At 36.6% G+C, this 19,524-nt stretch overlaps 1 protein-coding gene across 1 annotated transcript in view; it reads right to left on the bottom strand.

Annotated features, from left to right (window-relative positions):
- Nucleotides 1-5,090: 5,090 nt before the first annotated feature.
- NUDCD1 (NudC domain containing 1) overlaps nt 5,091-19,524 on the bottom strand; it is an 81,369-nt gene continuing 66,935 nt past the window's right edge. Inside the window, exons 9-10 of the mRNA XM_045982029.1 lie at nt 8,235-8,394; nt 5,091-5,697 (exon numbers count right to left, since the gene is read on the bottom strand). Of these exons, the coding sequence (XP_045837985.1) occupies nt 5,405-5,697; nt 8,235-8,394 (453 nt within the window). The 3' untranslated portion in view covers nt 5,091-5,404. The remainder of the gene's footprint in view (nt 5,698-8,234; nt 8,395-19,524) is intronic.

Genomic DNA, 19,524 nt, shown 5'->3' with positions numbered 1-19,524 from the left:
TTATTTCTCTTGGGTATATACCCAAGCTTGGGATGAGTGGGTCCTATGGTAATTCTATGCTTAACCTTTTGAAGAACTGCCAGGCTGTTTTCCAATGCAGCTTTCCATTTTGTTTGATGTTCTTGATTTCTCAGTTGTTTTTCCTCCTACCTGATTCCAGCTGGGTTCCTGAAGCACCAGTAACAAACCCCCAACAGAATCGATTATACCAATGTTAGAGAATACACTTCATACGTTCATTACCCTGTACTTCCATTAAATATCCTCATCCTCTTTTTTCCTCTAGTGAGGTAAACACTGAATATATCTGTGCATTGAGTAAAGGACTACAGAACAGTATTTCTTTGAGAGTTCTTCATTCCATAATTTCAATGACTGAATTAATGTTACATGCCAAACCTTCTTTTTCCTGGGGTAAATACACATGGCAGGCAAGGGAGCAATACTTGCTTTAATGTCAAGAATATACTCAATTTTCTTCAACATTCCCCTGGTACCATTTTTTCCAGAAATAAGAGAAAAAATATATGCGTTGGCTATTTCAGCAAGCATTAAAATGAATCTCAAACTTAAAAAAAATAATTATAGAAGTAGAAAAAATTTAAATGGCTTAAAAATACAATATGCTACAGATTTTTCCTCCATTTATAGAGTATCTGTAGTGTGGGCACATGGAAAAATGGCAAAATCAGAAAATACAGTTTCAAAATTGAAACATCTCTTAAATCTTTTCTCTTCCCTGACAATCAATGGTTCTAAATGGGTCCAGATCCCATTTATGAACCAATCACCACATCCAGAGCAATGAAAAGTACTGACTGACTTAGCTTTAAGTGCTGGTGCCAAGGCTGGAGTCAGTAACACACAGGTGTGTGGTTTCAGAAAGAATTTATGGCATAGCTACCAAAACAAAGAAGTTATTTTCTAAATTTATTTTCATAAACAAACATTTTTTTAGGAGGGTAGCAAATCTATTTTGAAGTAGAAAAAAGTTCCCCTTCTAAAAGGCACTGTAACTTATTTATAAACCCTTATTTACTGTTGCTCTTGATAAAAACATAATTTAACTATCATCCATAAACTCAGATATAAATATCTAGCATAAAGTCTCAATGTGAAGAGCGTAAGTTACTCACTAAAAGAATTTTTCATCATGGATTCAGGCTTCTTTTGACCAAAAGGCTAAGGCAAAAGGATAATAACTCATGTTACCCAAACGTCCAAGAATAGATCTAGCTTTAAGCACTGCTGGGTAGATCAAGCTGTTTTCTCTCTTACAGCCTCGTAGCTCCATCCTTCTACTGGATGGGTTCATATTTCGAGAGGTTCTCACCTTACTAGAGTGACTTTTTTTTTTTTCAATATTCCTTCACTCTCACATCCAGTAGCATGGCTTTTTTCCAGAAATCATAGCAAATACTCATCATAAATCATTGGTTCTAAGTGGGTCCATTTCCCATTTATGAACCAATCACCATATCCAATGCAATGCAAATAACTGACTGGCTTAGCTTTAAGTGATGGTGCCAAGGCTGGATTCAGTAACACACAAATATATGGTTTCAGAAAGAATTTATGGCATAGCTACCAAAATAAAGGGAATGGTGCTGATGCCCAAAATATATAGGAAACGTATACTAAAATGTCATTTTAATACAAGTTACTAGTAAAAGCAGAAATATAGTAAAAGATGATTACAAATAGTAGAAAGAATTGATAAAATTCAATACCTAATCCTTAGATAAAAATTTTAATAGCATTATGGAGTAATCAGACATAAACTGCATTTAAAGCACACTGTTGAATAAAGTGACTTATGTACACAGTTATAAAACTATCACAATTAAGGCAATGAACACAACCATTACCTCAATGTTTCCTTATGATCCTTTTCATCTCCCTTCCACCCCTTCCACTCAGCAACCACTGATCTGTTTCCTATCAATATAAACTTATGGGCACTTTCTAGAATTTTATCTGAATTAAATAATTCAGTTCATGTTTTAGTTAGTTTTACTCAGCATAATTGTGATTCACTCATATTGGTTATTATCAATAGTTTATTGTTTATTGTCATGACCATGGCATGGATATCTCCCAGTGGATTTTTTCATCTGTGATGGTCATTTGGCTTGTTCTCAGGTTAACTATTACAAATAATGTGGCTATGTGCAAGTCAAGAATATACTCAATCTTCTTCAACATTCCCCTGGTACCATTTTTTTCCAGAAATAAGAGAAAAAATATATGTGTTGGGTTAGGGTTAGGGACATATACTTTCATTTTTCTTGGGTAAGAGTATGGGTACTGAAATGTATGTTATAAGGTAGATATATATTTAACATTCTAGAAAACTGCCCAGTTTCCAAAGTGATTCTACCATTCCACAATTCTAATCATCTAATCATCCACATTCTAATCATGAGAGTTCCAGTTGTTCCCCCCCTTCCTTGCCAACATTAGGTACGGTCAGTCTTAAATTTGAAGTATTTCAATACCTATGCAGTCATGTCTTATTATGCTTTCATTTTTTGATATCTGAATGACTAATAATGTTGAGCATATTTTCCATGTACTTACTTACCACTCATATTATCTCCTTTGTTTAATACTTTGGTCCAGTAAAGACATTTTATTCATTTGATTATTTTCTTGCTGAGTTTTGATGAGTTTGAGTTCTATATATATTTATATTTTAGATACGAATCCTTTACCAGATAAGAGACTTGCAAAAGTTTCTTCCAGTCTGTGGCTTGTCTTTCATCTAAGACTCTCAAACCAAGAACATAATTTCCTGAAGTTCAGTTCATCAATTTTCTCTTCAGTGGATCTTGCTTTTTGGTGTGCTAAGCCAGAAACCTTTGCCTAGCCCCAGCTTACAAAGATTTGCTTTTATGTTACCTTCTAGAAGTTTCAAAGTTTTACATTTTAGATCTAGGATCCATTTTAATTTTGGTATAAGGCTATTACCAATGGCTACTATAAAAAATTATCACAAAATTGGTGACTTAAAATGATAGAAATATATTCTCTCGTAGTTCTGAGGTAGGAAATTAAAAATCAGTGTGTCAGAAAAACCATATTCCCTCTGCATGTTCTGGAGGAGAATCTGTTATTTGCCTCTTCTAGCTTCTGGTGGCTGCCAGAAAAAGCTTGTGGAACATCATTCTAATTTTTACGTCCATCTTGACATAACCTCTTCTCTGCCTCTTTCTTATAAAGACACTGTAACTGAATTTTGGGTCCACCTAGATTAATTCAGGATAATTTCTCCATGTTAGATACTTATTCATTTTTTATTTGGTAACATTTATAGGTTTCAGGGATTAGTACCTGATATCTTTGGGTGGCCATTATTCAGTCTAATAAAAAAGGTAAAAATGGATATCCAATTATCCCAACATCATTTTTTGGGAAGAAGTTATCCTTTCTCCACTGAATTGCCTTCATATTTTTGTCTAAATTCAATTGGCCATATATGTCCATACATCTACATCTGTACCTGGATTCTCCATTTTATCAATCACTTGTCTGTCTTGATGTCAATACCACATTGTCCATTGTCTTGATTACTACAGCTTAATAGCCTTTTTTTTTTTTTTTTTCCATAGCTTAATAGCCTTAAAATCTGTTGGTATAAGACCTTTTACTCTTTTTGGTATTCTAGGTCCTTTGTACTACCTACCATACTTTACTAAGAAAGAAAAAAGCATGTAAGATTGATTGATTTGCATCAAATTTATAGATAAACCTGGGAAAACATCTTCCACTTAACTGTTCTGATTCATTAACACAGTACTATTGTAAATGCTATTATTCTTACATCAGTTTCTGATTGTTGGTTGCTAGTATATAGAAATAGCTGAATTTTGTATATTGATGTTGTTTGCTGAGACTCTGACAACTAACAGTTCTAGTACTTTAATTTCAAGTAAGTTCCAAAGGATTTTCAACACAAATGATCGTTTTTCGTGTGGATAAAGAGAGATTTCTTTCTTTTTTAATCTGGATGCTTTTTATTTTTCTTGCCTGACAGTAGAACCTGGCAGCTCAGGGGTGTCTCCTGTGTGTTGAATGCACCCTACTGTTGTGGCTGGGCTTCATTGACCTTCAGTGGGTCATCTGCAATTGTTCTCTTTGCCTTTTGTGGCAGGGTTTGGTCCCTGTGTTAGCTGTGCAGTCTGGGACTGTCTTGGGCTTAGTTGAATCAGAACAGGTGTTTGCCAGAGCTGCAGTAGCATAACTGTAGGGCACTTCCCTGTTTTGTCCAAGAAGTTTTCACTGTTGGTTGAGACCTCCAGTCAGACCAGATATCTGCCCCTGCCCCAATAACAGGGACTTCAGTCAGGACTGGTGTGTATGGTGGCTATCTTCCCCACTCCCTGGGCAGCAGTCACTTTGGGGTGGTGCATCAGGGCTGCTTGCACACTGCCGTGTTTGTGGCACCTCTTTGGATGGACTCCTACCGAGGGTGTGTTGGAAGGAAGTCCACAGAATACAGGGATTGGGTGTGCAGTGTTAGCAAAGTCAGTGCTGGTTTGCTGTGAGAGATGGGGGAAGATCTGTGTAAGTACGCAGGGCTGGGGCATACTGTTAGCAAGCTAGGTGGAGAGTGTTCAAGCTGGGCTGGTTCCTGCTGGTGTCTATGTATCTAGGCTGGGATGCAGGTGAGAGGAATGGCACCCACCAGTTCCTTTGTTCTGCCATGTAGAAAGAACAGAGATGGCCCAATCAGTGAACCATGGATTTTTAACTGTCCTTGTTTTAAATCACTGAGTTCTGAGACGGTCTGTTGTATAGCAAGGCATAAGAGCTACACTTTGTGGAATCTTATCATCTCTCTTGTTTGTGTTTGTGGAAGAACAAATGGATAAAAATTAAATAATTTGAAAATAAGAATCTTAAGTCTTCAGCAAACTGTACCCATACTGGACCTGCTGTACGTTGGTTGTATTCCCCCTCAACTTCAGCTGTTTAGTCCACTTAAGTATTTACAAGAATCAACAGTTTAACTATTCTCCAAAAATTCTATAGGCACAAAATGAGGAAACTGTATCAATGAACAAGGAGTACATGATAAATATTTTTATTTTTAAACACTGAGTTGTACATCTTTCATATAAAAGATGAAATTCCACAGCCTGTTTTTTTAAAAAAATTATACTTACTAAGACTTTACTTTTTTATAGAAGCCAATTTCCTTTAAATTTGCAGCTTTTCCCCCATAACTTCTATAGAATCATAATCTCTTGAATATATTTCCAATATCCTTTAAAAAATAAAAAATTCATACAAGATAATTTTATTTAACATAGTAAAACTTAACAGGTTATAGTATAACTACCAATCTTCTGGCTAACACTGAATACTTTTCCACTACAGAGAAGCCAACATGTTGGGGTAATCAATTCTCTGTATTTACTTTTATTAAAAAGAGGTTTTTGGTAGTGAGAACAAATAATCTCTCATTTGTTGCTTGAAAGCCTAAAATAGGATCGTTGGTTTCTAGGCTTGCTACCTGCTGCTTAGCAACCTGTCCTACTTGCCTGCCTTCCTTTCTGTTGTACAGGACAGTGGACATAGGAGTGGGCTGGCGGTAGATGAATACCCGGCGAAGGCACTCGCAGAGGGCTGCGTAAGAGTAATTGGGAGCACAGGCGAAAAATTTTTTGTCTCTCTTTGATGCTTGGACATAGCCTGACAAGAAATAAGAGACAAATAAAAACCCTATATATTAAAAAAAAGAAAAATGTGATTAAGCATTTAATATTTCATAGTTTTTACTACAAATTAAAATGCCTCAATAAAATATACACCATAAATACTCAACAGTGGTTAAATTCTAAACCATTAATGATTACCCATAATCGGTTTCTCCCAACTGCTGCAAAAATAGCTTTAATTCCTAAGGAACAAAATAGGTAGGGTTTTACCCCTTTAAGAAAAATAAAACATAGTTCCTTACTACTTCCATGAATAATTAAAACACTAAAAATCTAAAATCGATAGAATTGAAAACATGTCAAACTATCTTTAAATGCCAATTTAATAATCTGTTAAGCATCAGGCTCTTGATTTCAGCTCAGGTCATAATCTCAAGGTTGTGGGGCTGGACTGAGCAACTGACTACTCGCTGGGTGTGAAGCCTGCTTGAGAGTCTCTCCCTCTCTGCCTGCCCCTCCCCCTGCTTGTGCTCCCTTGCACTCTCTCTCTCAAATCTTAAAAAAAAAAAAAAAATTAGGCTCATCAATCACAGATGTAGCATTACAGAATTCTTTTTTTATCAAATAAATGAGAAAAAATTATAGAATACCTCTGTAATTTCTGGAGTGTGTTCATAATATAGGCCCCAAGCCTGAAAATGCTAATATGACAATGCATTCTCTTATTTCTATAATGTTAGTGGTTTTTTTATACACCAGTACCAACAGTGTAATAGGATTTTGTTGTACTTCAGCTTTCAGAAGTAGAATCTGGAGATAACTACAAGCTGGAATGAAAATTCAAGTATCTAATTTTAAAAAACTCAATTAGGGGGGCGCCTGGGTGGCTCAGTGGGTTGGGGCCTCTGCCTTCGGCTCGGGTCGTGGTCCCAGGGTCCTGGGATCGAGCCCCGCGTTGAGCTCTCTGCTCCGCAGGGAGCCTGCTTCCTCCTCTCTCTCTGCCTGCCTCTCTGCCTAGTTGTGATTTCTCTCGGTCAAATAAATAAAATATTAAAAAAAAAAAAACAAAAAAAACCCAAAAAAACCTCAATTAGGACATCCCTTGAAACCAAACTTTGAAAAAAATCCTGTCTTTTAAGAAAATCTTTACAGGTTAAAGGGCATTTATGTTCTAAAATACAAATTAGGATTTTCAGATTGGAACACAGTTACTAAATGTCATAACATGTGAAAAAAAAAATAGGACACAATGTAAATTGAGATCTCACCAAATAATGAACAAAGGAACAACTGAGCACAGGAAGATCACTACTGTTTTTTGAAGATTTTGTTTATTTGAGAGAGAAAGCGTGTGCGTACAAATAGGGGGGAGGGAGGAAGGAAAGAAAGGGAGAGAATCTCAAGCAGATGCTACACTGAGACCCACATTGAGCTTGATCCCATGACCCTGAGATCCTGACTTGAGCTGAAATCAAGAGCTAGACACTTAACCACCTGAGCCACCCAGACACCTTTCAATACCGGTTTTTAATATTAAGCAGGGTTTGAGGGGGAAAAAGTGAAGGGGATATAGATACTTATTTGAGTGTTTTAGAATTAGCTCTCCAGGCTAACCCTGAGATAATTAAATGTATCTAATATAATGATTTAACTTATAGTCAAGCACAGTAGAACTCTCATCTATGATAATGGATTTAGGGATACAAATGAAGAATCTGAGCATATAAAAATTATATGACACCCCTTCTTTACTGAAAAAAGATTCAGAATTGCAAATTGTAGTACAGAGGCTAGAAATTTAAATTTTTCAACAAAACTTTGTATTCTGTATCATAAAAATCCATTTGGAGTCTGAATTAACCATTAAGCAGCCTGTATTATTAAACATAAAGGAAAACGGACAAATCTCTATAATTAAGGTTGTATTCAGAATGTATAATTTTACTTCCTATTGCCAGTTTAAAATCACTCAATAAAGCAATAACTGTGTTTAATTTATATAAACTTCTACCACACAATATTATTTAGACATTAAATCAATTATTGCATAAGTCTACAATCATGTTGATTAAAATTTTGAGACATAGTTTTAAAACCATTTTCCCTTTTATCTTACAGAATAAATTTGGTTTCTGGTTACCATCATTTCTCTAAATGTGTTCATTACAATGGCTCTCTTTTGCATAGAAGTTTCCATGAAAGATGTCTCCTCATGTGCATTATCTTAAAGCAATTTTAGCATGTTTTTGAAGATTACTCTGAGGAAACCTAAATACAAGTTCCATGTAGGGTATTATGAAACCCACTGTTCATGTTTTAATTCAGAATAGTTTACTTGGAATAAACAAATGACTGATTAGAATGATTCAAGTGGTTAGATAGCCATTTTGATTTCTAGTCCGAGTTGACCTTCTGTACAAACATAAAAACAGATTAATTCTACTGTTCTGTTCCAAAAGTATTAACATTTAAAATTAAAACAAACTCAAATTTTTTTAAAAAATGAACTTAAAAAAAAAGACCATAATTTTTGACAGAATGCAAAATACTTGCAAAGAGCTAGCTTTATACCTAAAGCATTGAAAGTTGCAATGTGTTCCCACATATCCTCTTGTTTGCTGGAATGTGGTTGCCAGAGTAGGGCATCAACATCATGGCGCAAACAGAAGCAGGGCATTTCTTTAGGATCCACTATGACAGAGAAAAGGTACTGGTTGCTTCCAAGATTCACCTAAAATAAAGTGACAAAGAATAATTAACAAAGTAATCGTGATGATGCCAATAACTGACACACTGTGCTATGTCAGCAACTTTTCTAAACTTTCTTTATGCATTATCTGATTACCTCTTCAGAAATGCACCTGGGAGAAATGTGCTAGTGTCATGTCTGTTTTAAAGTTGTTGAGGAAAGTGGTACACAGGGCCTTTAAGTTACTTGCCTAAGGTCAGCCTGGTAATAGTAGATCTGAGATTTGAATCCGGAATCTATGTTTTTTTTTTTTTAAGATTTTATCCATTTATTTGACAGAAAGAGAGAGCACAAGTAGGGGCAGCAGCAGGAGAGAGAGAAGCAGGCTCTCTGCTTAGCAGGAAGCCCAGCGCAGAGCTTGATTCTAGGACACTGGGATCATGATCTGAGCTGAGTGCAGACACTTAATGGACTGAGCCACCCAGGTGTCCCTAGAATCTATGTTCGTAACCACTATACTATACTGCCTCTCAACTGTTAGTAACCTGGTTTATTTAAAACACGACATATCCACTGATTTATAGGCAGAATATTTTTAAACCTCAAATTTTAAATTTAATTTTAAATGCAGTATCAATTTTTTAAATCACAGAATACAAATATGAAGTTTACAAATGGTTAACTTATAATAATTACCAAGAACAATGATAGCTACTAGGATTTATGAACATGTGCTTATATGCCAACCATGTTATAAATATTAATCTCCACCTATAAGACTATTATTATCTTCATTTAATAGATAAAAGAACATACTTGGAAAATTTGAGGACTTGTTTTAGGCTACAAAGAAAAACCACAACGCTGGGATTCAAGCTCAAATCTGTCTGTTTGCAAAATTACTTATTTTGAAGTACTATTTAATTATAGTATCAATGTCAAGAATGTTTATTATGTAAATTTTTATTGCAATATTGATGACTATAGCAATTCATTTTAACATAAAACCAAGAGGTTGAGACTCCCACTTGGATTCTACCTACAAGACTCCTTCTTTTAATGAAAATAGGTTGAAATAATTTTCTTTACAGAAATGTTATTATCAGAGTTTAAAATGCCTAAATACTATACCAACAAAATCACACTGAATGTAGAAAACAGAAATTATGCAGAGTACGTGATAAATACTGAATTGCTCTCATGAGTTTCAGGGCAGACTGGAGAATAAAACATTGGGTTAAAATGAGAGGTAGAGCCCTGACCTGTATTCAATAGGGAAAACTGTGAAGTGACTCTCCAGCAAGAGGACTTGGTGGTACAGCTGTGCCAGCACGGGTTCCTGGCCACAGGAGAATCCTGTGACAGAGCAACCCAATTTCTGTTGCCCGGCAATGCCTGGGGATAGCAGTTTGGTTTGTTACCTACAGAAGGAGAGGCTGGCAGACCATGTTCACAGATTATACCAGCGTATATGTATAGATACTTACAAGGATGTTTACTGCAGCTTTGTTTATATAACAGTGAAAACACTTAAAACCGGTACATTTATTCTTAAAAAAAAAAAAAAAAAAAGCAGAGGGCTTATTCTGATTTAGATGTTCCTTCTCTTCCACTCTCACTTTATATGTATCTTCATTACAGTAGAGTCAAAATACTATTAATTACAAAACAGCAATTTCACACGGTTTGCTTTTGCTCCTGTTAATCACTGGCTAAATGGGGTTTACTTTCAGAACCACCAACTGCATGGCCTTTAATAGCAAGTTTGATGGATCCAACACTGCTTCAGCTCTCTTCCCTGCATATCCCTCTAATATTCTCATTTATTTACTTACCAAGGGCTTTCAGAGAAAAAAAAAATAGTTGAAATACAAATATGGGTTGAAAAATATTTTCATAAAGATTCATTTTTATGAACCAAGTGCCTTAAGAATGTAATTGGTATTAACATGAAAATAATGTACCTCGGATCCTGGCACACTCAGATCCCGGCATGATCAGACAACACTGAGAACAGAAGGCCCTGACCCACCAAGTAAAAGGCTAACCACTGAGGAAGATCAGTCATGAAATAAGAAGATGGGGGTGGAGGTCTCTTGCCATGTGCCCATTATTCCGACTTAACATGTTCCTTTTCTTCCACTCCCACTTACTTTATGTGTGGCTCCATTACAGTGACGTCAGAGTACTACTAATTAGGGAAATAGAAATCTCACATGGTTTGCTTCTGCCACACCTTTCACACAGCATTCTGCCTGGACTCTTCTTACCCTTTCTTGCCTGATGGATTCCTTCTCACCCTCCAAGATTCCATTTAACCATCAGTTGCTTTGGGAACTTCCCCTATTCCCATGTTTATATGAGCTGCTTGAACTCTTGAGAACCTCCAGAATCAAGTATATCATCCCAAATGAATTATCATATTCATGTGAGGTTCTTAATATGTATGGATACCATCCATGGTCCGCTGACCAATGTACCCCCAAAAGAGCCTCTGTCGATACGAGTTAGTTAAGGATCTTGAACTGGAGAGCTAATCCTGTCCTACCTGGATGGACCCAATGTATTAAAAAGGGCTTTTTATTTTGTTAAAGGTTTTCTTCATTTGCCAGAGAGAGCACGCACAAGTAGCAGGGGTGGCAGGCAGAGGGGGAGGGAGAAGCAGACTCCCTGCTGAGCAGGGAACCCTATGTGGGACTTGATCCCAGGACCCTGGGCTCATGACCTGAGCTGAAGGCAGACTCTTAACCAAATGAGCCACAGCAGCATCCTGAACAAAGGTTCTTGTAAGAGGAAGGAATCACAGATACAGAAGGTGATAGACAGCAAAAGTAGGTTGACAGCAGAGAAAGCCTACAAGATCCTACGTAGTTGGAGAGCTGCGTGCACCTGCCCAGGGATACAGGCAGCCTACAGAAGCTGGGAAGGGCAAGAAAATGGATTCTTCTCTTATAGCCTAGAGAAGAAATGCAGTCCCAAAGCTTCATTTTAGGACCTCTAACCTCTAGAACTTAAGATAATTAATTTGTGTTGTTCAAGCCATTAAATTTGTGCTGATGTGTTACAGCAGCCCACAGGAAACAGACCACCTATCACACAAGACAATCTGGAGAACCAGACGTTTGTCTTCTCGTTTCCATGTTCTAGATAAATACTTTTAAATGAATATTTTATGAAAGAAATCATTATTTTAAAAACATTTCAACAAAGCTAATCTGTCATTAGAGTTGGGAAAATTTAATTCTATCTACAGTTAGAGTAATTGAAGATTTTGTAAAGCAAAAAGTATTATGATTAAGTTCTCAAAGAAATACCCACTGGAAGATGATCAGGGTCAGCAGCTTCCACACTCAACCAAGTGCATAGCATTCTGTATGTCAAGAGACTTCCTCTATGTCCCCAGGTTTTTTCCAGTGTTTAAAGAAAAATGTCCAAACTGGTTTGAATGGCATTTTTGAAAACTTCTCAAAAGCTGACCCCAACATACCTTTCCAATATTGGCTCTTATTACTTTCCTCATCACTGAGCATTTAGTAACACTAGATCATAACTTATAAAACTGCCTTCCCTACGTTCCCACTCTTTTGTCACCATGCCTTTTCTGCTCACTGCATATCCTGACCATTACATGCAGGCATACCTCAGAGATGTTGCAGCTTTGACTCCAGATCACCACAATAAAATGAATTATCACAATAAAGTCAAATGAATTTTTTGGTTTCCCAATGCATATCAAAGTTATGATTATACCATACTGTAGTCTGTTAAGTGTGCAACAGCATGTCTAAAGACAATGTACATATCTTAATTAAAAAATACTTAGCTGTTAAAGAATGCTTAGCCAGCATATGAACTTTTGGTGAGTTGTAATCTTTTTTTTTTTTTTTTTTTTTGGTAAGGTTTTATTTATTTGACAGTGAGAGAGAGAGAGTGAGCACAAGCAGGTGGAGTGGCAGGCAGAGGGAGAGAAGCAGGCTCCCCGCGGGGCAGAGAGCCCAGTGTGAGGCTTGATCGCAGACCCTGAGATTATGACCTGAACTAACTAAAGGCAGATGCAAACCGACTGAGCCACCCTGAGTGGTAATGTTTTTGATGGTGGAAGGTCTTGCCTCAATGTTGATGGCTGCTGACTCATCAGGGTGGTTATTGCTGAGGCTAGGGGTGGCTGTGGCAATTTCTTAGAATAAGACAACATGGAATTATCTGCATTGACTGATTCTTCCTTTCATGAACAATTTTCCTGTAGTATGTGATGCCATTTGAAAACATTTTACCCATAGCAGAGCTTCTTTGAAAATTGAGAGTCAAGGGGCGTCTGGGTGGCTCAGTTGGTTAAGCGGCTGCCTTTGGCTCAGGTCATGATTCCATGGCCCTGCGATTGAGCCCCACATCAGGCTCCCTGCTCAGCAGAGAGCCTGCTTCTTCCCCTCCCTCTGCCTGCTGCTCTACTTACTTGTGCTATCTCTCTGTCAAATAAATAAATAAAATCTTAAAAAAAAATTGAGAGTCAATTCATGTAATATTCTAAATCTGTTGTTGTCTATTTCAATAATCTTCATAGCATCTTCACCCAGGAGTAGGTTCCAACTCAAGAAACCACTTTCTTTGCTCATAAGAAGCAACTGTTCATCAGTTCAAGTTTTTTATCATGAGGTTGCAGCAACTCAGGCACATCTTCAGACTCTCCTTCTAATTCTAGTTCTCTGGCTATTTCCATATCTGCTGTTACTTCCTTCCCTGAAGTCTTGAACCGCTCAAAAATCATCAACAACTTCCAAACTCTGATCAAAATTGGTATTTTGACCTCTTTCCAAGAATCAAGAATGTTCTTACTGGCACCTTAAATGAAAAAATTTTCCAGGTTTTCAACTGATTTTGCCCAGATCCATCAGAGGAATCACAATCTATAGCCTTATAAAATGTGTTTCTTTAAATAAGACTTGAAAGTCAAAATTACTCCTTGGTCCATGGACTGCAGAATGGATGTTGTGTTAGCAGGCAGGAAAACAACATTAATCTCACTGTAACATCTCCATCAGAGCTCTTGGAGGACCAGATACATTGTCAATGAACCGTAATATTTTGAATCTTTTTGCTAAGCAGCAGGTCTTAATAGAGGGCTTAAAATATAAAGTAAACCATGTTATTAAAAAAAAAAAAAAAAACACTGTCAACCAGCTTTGTTGTTCCATTTGTATAGCAAAGGCAGGTAGATTTAGCATAATTTTTAAGGGCTCTAGGATTTTCAGAATGGTAAATGAGCACTGGCTTCAACTTAAAACTCCAGCTGAATTCACCCCCAATAAGACAGTCAAGCCTGTTCTTTGCAGCTTTGAAGCTAGGCATTGACTTCTCCTTTCCAGCTATGAAAGTCCTAGGTGGCATCTTCCAATATAAAGCTGATTTGTCTACATTGAAAATCTGTTGTTGAGTGTAGCCACCACCATTAATGATCTTAGCTAGATCTTCTGGAGAACTTGCTGTGCTTCTTCACCTTGCACTTTTAGGTAATGGAGATGGCTTCCTTCCTTAAACCTCATGAACCAAACTCTGCTACATTCAAACTTTTCTTCTTCAGCTTTTACCCTCTCCGTGCCTTCACAGAATTGAAGAGAGTTGGGGTCTTGCTCTGGGTGGATCTTTGGCATCAGGGAGTGCTGTGGCTGGTTTAATCTTCTATCCAGACCACTAAAACTTTCTCCTTACCAGCTGAGGCTGTGTTGCTTTCTTATCACTGGTGCATTCACTGGAGTAGCACTTTTAATCTCCTTCAAGAACTTTTCCTTTGCATTCACAAGGTGGCTAACCATTTGGGGCAAGAGGCCTAGCTTTTGATTTTAAAATGAGAGACATGCAATCTTTCCTTTCATTTTAAGGCTTAGAAGCCATGTAGGGTTAGTAATTCGCTTGGTTTCAATATTGTTGTGTCTTAGGGACTAGGGAGGGTTGGAAAGGGAAATGTCCAGGTTGGTCAAGCAGTCAGAATTCATACAGCATTTATAGATTAAGTTTGTCATCTTATACAAGCGAGGTTTGTGGCACCCCAAAACAGTTACAATAGTTAACACTAAAGATCACTGACCATAGATGACCATAACAAATACAATTTTTCAAAACTTTTAAAAAAATTTATTATTTTAAGAATTACAAAAATGTGACAAGGAGACAGAGTGAGCAAATGCTGTTGGAAAATGGCATCACTAGACTTGCTCAGCACAGAGTTGCCAGAAACCTTGAATTGTGAAACAAAACAAAAGCAAGAAAAACAAAAACACTGCATCTGTGAAGCACAATAAAACGAGGTTTGCCTGTACTTTATGCTGTATTCAAATAGTACCTTGTCTTCCGAGGCAACAGTAATTTATACCTCTCCTACAGAACTTATCTCATTTTCTTTACATGCTCTTTGAGGATGAGAACTATGACTCTAGGTAGGGTACTTAGCCCCTATTTTATTCTCCTATAAATATATAATAATAGTACTTATTTCACAGTTGTTATAATGGATAAAATTTACTTCAAGCACCTACATACTGTTTGGCATGGAGAAAAACCTTAGTAAATGCAAATATTCTTTATTACCATTCTAGGAATCTTCTATATAATCTTTCTTAAATATTATTGGCATTCCAAAGTAAACAAATGAGATGAACAACATCAATGGGGAAAGCATAGAAACTTAGCAGTGATCTTCGTGTAATCATACAGCACTAAACAATTTAATGCCTAAGAAATGTATGAATAACTATTAAAAAGAAAACCCTTACTGTTAATCAGCATATTTAGACAAATTTCTAAACCCTTGCTCCATTTCAAAACTAAGAAACACAAAATTCATTATCTGCTTGTCATTTTACTATCAAATAAAACTTAATCTATAAATGCTGTATGAATTCTCACTGCTTGACCAATCTGGATATTTCCCTCTCCAACCCTCCCTAGTCCCTAAGACACAAACACAAAATTCATTATCTGCTTGTCATTTTACTGTCTATTTTATCTATTCTATTTATCTATTTATTTTTATAAAAACAAAATCTATTTTATCATACCTGTATGCCCATCACTTTCAATTTTATACCTTCCTATAATATACATGTTTCAGTAGTTTGCAGATCTGCTCAGAAAAAGTGAACAAATTATTCTTGAAATCAGATTTGGATGCTTGAGATATACTCTCAAAACCAAGTTTCTGGAAGTTTAAAAAAAATTAAAATTAACTAGTCTGATGGTACTAACTGCAAATAATATACTGAGACAAAACACACACTTTAATGAGGTAAACAAATTTCTAATTCTATTTTTTTAATGATTTTATTTATTTATTTGACAAATCACAAGTAGGCAGAGAGGCAGGCAGAGAGGCAGGAAAAGAGAGAGAGGAGGAAGCAGGCTCCCCGCCGAGCAGAGAGCCCAATGTGGGGCTCGATCCCAGGACCCTGGGATCAATACCTGAGCTGAAGGAAGAGGCTTTAACCCACTGAGCCACCCAGGCACCCCAACAATTTAGAATTCTATGTGTAGTAAGAGATTGTGTAATATTCATCTTACCTAATAAATTCCAGCTTTCCTTGTCTTCATTTTAAATCAAATATTCCACACAGCTAAATAAACAAGATTATGTCACAAACAAACAAGCAAAAATTATGCTCCTGAAAGATGTTTGATCCTTCCTGGGTTGGTCAGTGGCCATGATAGGAAAATAGGCTTATAATTCCATTCAAAGTTGCAAAATAAGACTGGATAAAGGAATTGCATATAAACACTAATTTTAAGGTAACACCTAAAAAATGTTTGGCTTCATTCTTTTCAAAACAGTCCTGGAATCTTGTGGTAATTATTTACATTTTTTACTACTTTTTCTTGCCTCACTTTACTAGCGCGGATTTCCAGCATGATGCTCACTAGAAGTAATGAGGACACACCCCTGTCTGTTACCAGTTTTAGGGGAGGTGTTTGGTCTTTTACCATAAAGTACAATGTTAACTCTAGGTTTCTCAGAGAGGCAGTTACCTTCAATTCCTAGTTTACCAAGCATTTTTTTTAAAATCATAAATGGCATAAATGTGGCTAAAATATTTTTCTTTAGTCTAATGATAATGCTTAATTTCACTGATTGATATTTAAATGCTGAATCAGCCTTGAATTCCCAAGATAAACTATACTTGGTCATGATGTATTATCTCTTTACTTATTACTAGATTTCATTTACTAATATTTTACTGAGAATCTCTGCATTTTATTCATGACAATATTGGTTTCTCTTTTTTCATACTTTCCTTTTTTTGTCATATCTTTGGCTATTAGAGTATTGGGCCTTCTAAAATAAGTTGAGAGGTATTCCTTTTATTCCCTGAGATAATCTGTAGATGGATGATACTGTTTGTTCTTTTTTTTTTTTTTTAAAGATTTTATTTATTTATTTGACAGATAGATCACAAGTAGGGAGAGAAGCAGGCATAAAGAGAGAGGAGGAAGCAGGCTCCCTGCCAAGCAGAGAGCCCCATGCAGGGCTCGATCCCAGGACCCCGGGACCATGACCTGAGCCGAAGGCAGAGGCTTTAACCCACTGAGCCACCCAGGCGCCCCGATACTGTTTGTTCTTTTGGTAAAATACCAGTGAAGCAATCTAGGTCTGGAGATTTGTTAGAAGGTTTTTAACAAGAAATTCAATCTTGTTAACAGATATAGGACTACTAAAGTTATCTATTCCTTTTTGAGTGAACTGTGGTAATGCTTGTCTTTTAAGGAATTTGTTTCACTTAAATTGTCAAATATATGAAAACAGAGTTGCTCCTAATACTCCATTGTTACATCTTAGTGTCTTTGGACCTTTATGCACATTTTTCTTCCTGATATTGGTAACTTGTTTCTTCTTCTTCCTTGGTTATTCTGGCTAGAGACTTGCCAAGTTTGATCTTTTCAAAGGATGAGCTTTTGGTTTCATTGGTTTCATTATTTTCAGTTCCACTGATTTCTGCTCTGATTTTTATTACGTTTCCTTTCTTCCATTTGCTTTAAATTTGGTTTGCTCTTCTTTTCCTAGTTTAAAGTGAAGCTTAAACTATTAAACTGATACACTTTTCCTTTTCTAATATAACCTGTAATGCTATAAAAATTCCTTCTAAGCATTGCTTTAGCAGCATCCTACAGGTACTGTCTTCATTTTCATTCAATACAAAAGTTCCTAACTTCCTTTGTGAGGTCCACTATAGCTCATGGGTTACTTAGAAATGTGTTATTTAATTTCCAAATTATTTGTGTTTTCCAGATTTTTCTGTTTTACTAATATCTAATTTGTTATGGTCAGAGAAATTCTGGTTAGGATTCTCATTTTTAAAATTTGTTGAGGATTATTTTGTGGGCCCAAATATGGTCTATTTTGGTGAATGTTCCACATCTCTTCTGGGATTCCCATCAGATATAAATGTTCCTAAATGCTCAGTTTTTGTTTTTTTTTTTTAGATTTTATTTATTTGACAGAGAGAGAGATCACAAGTAGGCAGAGAGGCAGGCAGAGAGAGAGGAGGAAGCAGGCTCCCCGTGGAGCAGAGAGCCCGATGCGGGGCTCGATCCCAGGACCCTGAGACCATGACCTGAGCCGAAGGCAGCGGCTTAATCCACTGAGCCACCCAGGCGCCCCAGTTTTTGTTTTTTAATCCCTATCCCACCCCACTTTGGTTTAGGTTCTACTAATTTTTAATAACCTATTTTCAAGGTCCCTAATTCTATTTCCACAGATCTATTGTCTATACTGATGAGTTTGTTGAAGGCATTCTTGTTGTGGTTGTTTTTTCTAGAATACTCATTTTATTCTCTTATAGTTTCTCTCTCCTATAACTCTGCATTTACTTATGTATGTATGTAACTAACCTTTCCACTAAACTCTTTAACATCACAGTTACTTTAAGTTCCTTATCTGGTAGTTCCAAAATACAGATCATCTGAGTCTGATTACCTGGTCTGCCTTGTTTCTTGACAGTGGAATGTTTTTATTTTCTTCTCTGTGTGTCTTGTATTTATTTTTTTTCTTTTTGGCCTTGTGATTTTTGATTGAATACTGGATGTGAAAAACAGTGGAGAATGAGGTAAATAGTACTTATGCCTGGGAATGGACACACTTCTGGTAGGTCATTAGTGTGGGAGGTTATGACGGAGTCAGGTTGTGAAAAGGCTGATCTAAATTTGAGTTCTGCTGTTATGGTTACTTTCAGTGTATCTCTGGCTTCAAACCCCCTGGTGTTAAGTTATACTCTGGTGGGGGTTGAACTGATGGAGGATTTTCCTCAGCTCTACTATTTTACCCCCAGCTTTATTTAGGCTTTCATGCTACATCTGCCTCTCAGAGAGTCTCTCTATGCTCTTACTCCTTTAGTGGTAGACAGCTATTGTCAGTTACTCGGAGCTTCCTAGCCCCATGGTGGCAGGTTGAGGGGCTTCAGAGTCTTGGTTCAGCCTTAGTCTTGTATTCTTGGGTTTCAGGGTTTGGGCCTTTTCAGGGATACTGTCCTTCATCTAATGGTAGAAAATTTCTAATAGTCTGGGCCTTGGATGATCTGATTTCTCTCTCAGGCCCAGAGATGGTGTTTTTAAACATTTTTACTTTTATTCCCTTCAGCAGCAATAGGTCTTCTTCTGAGCCCCTGGTATGCTAAGACTTGATGCTCTTCTCCCAGCAGCTTAAGACTTGTGTTACTTAGGGAAAATAATCCAACAATGTCATGCACTGCACTGAAGTACAGAGCAAGGGTCATTTGGTTCTCAAGAAATATGTAGATTATCTGTTCACCAAAACTACGTGCTATTTTCCTAACAATATTCCACTTCTCTGTTAGATCTGACTTGCTAATGCATTTTTTATAGAATGACCTTCTAGTTCTTTGAGATCTCAAAAAGACTGTTTCTACTGCTCCCTATAATCTCCACATATGTTCACACTAAACATCCATCTCAAGATAATTCCAAAGGTTTTCTCTCATCCCTGCAAACTCTAAAAATCCACACAACATAATTTTGTCCAAAAGAAAAATCAGAATTAAGATTACAAATGAAGTAACTAGTTTTGCTGAGTGAATTAAGTAAATGAAAATGAAGTGTGATAATTAAATACATTAATTGCACTTCTGTATGATCCTACTAAAACAAAAAATATCAACATGTCTGTAGAACAAC

The sequence above is a fragment of the Meles meles genome, chromosome 1 (genome assembly GCF_922984935.1).
Source record: "Meles meles chromosome 1, mMelMel3.1 paternal haplotype, whole genome shotgun sequence".
NCBI classification, from domain to species: domain Eukaryota; kingdom Metazoa; phylum Chordata; class Mammalia; order Carnivora; family Mustelidae; genus Meles; species Meles meles.
The sequence above is the reverse complement of the archived record's forward strand: the minus strand, read 5'-3'. Positions and strand labels throughout refer to the sequence as shown.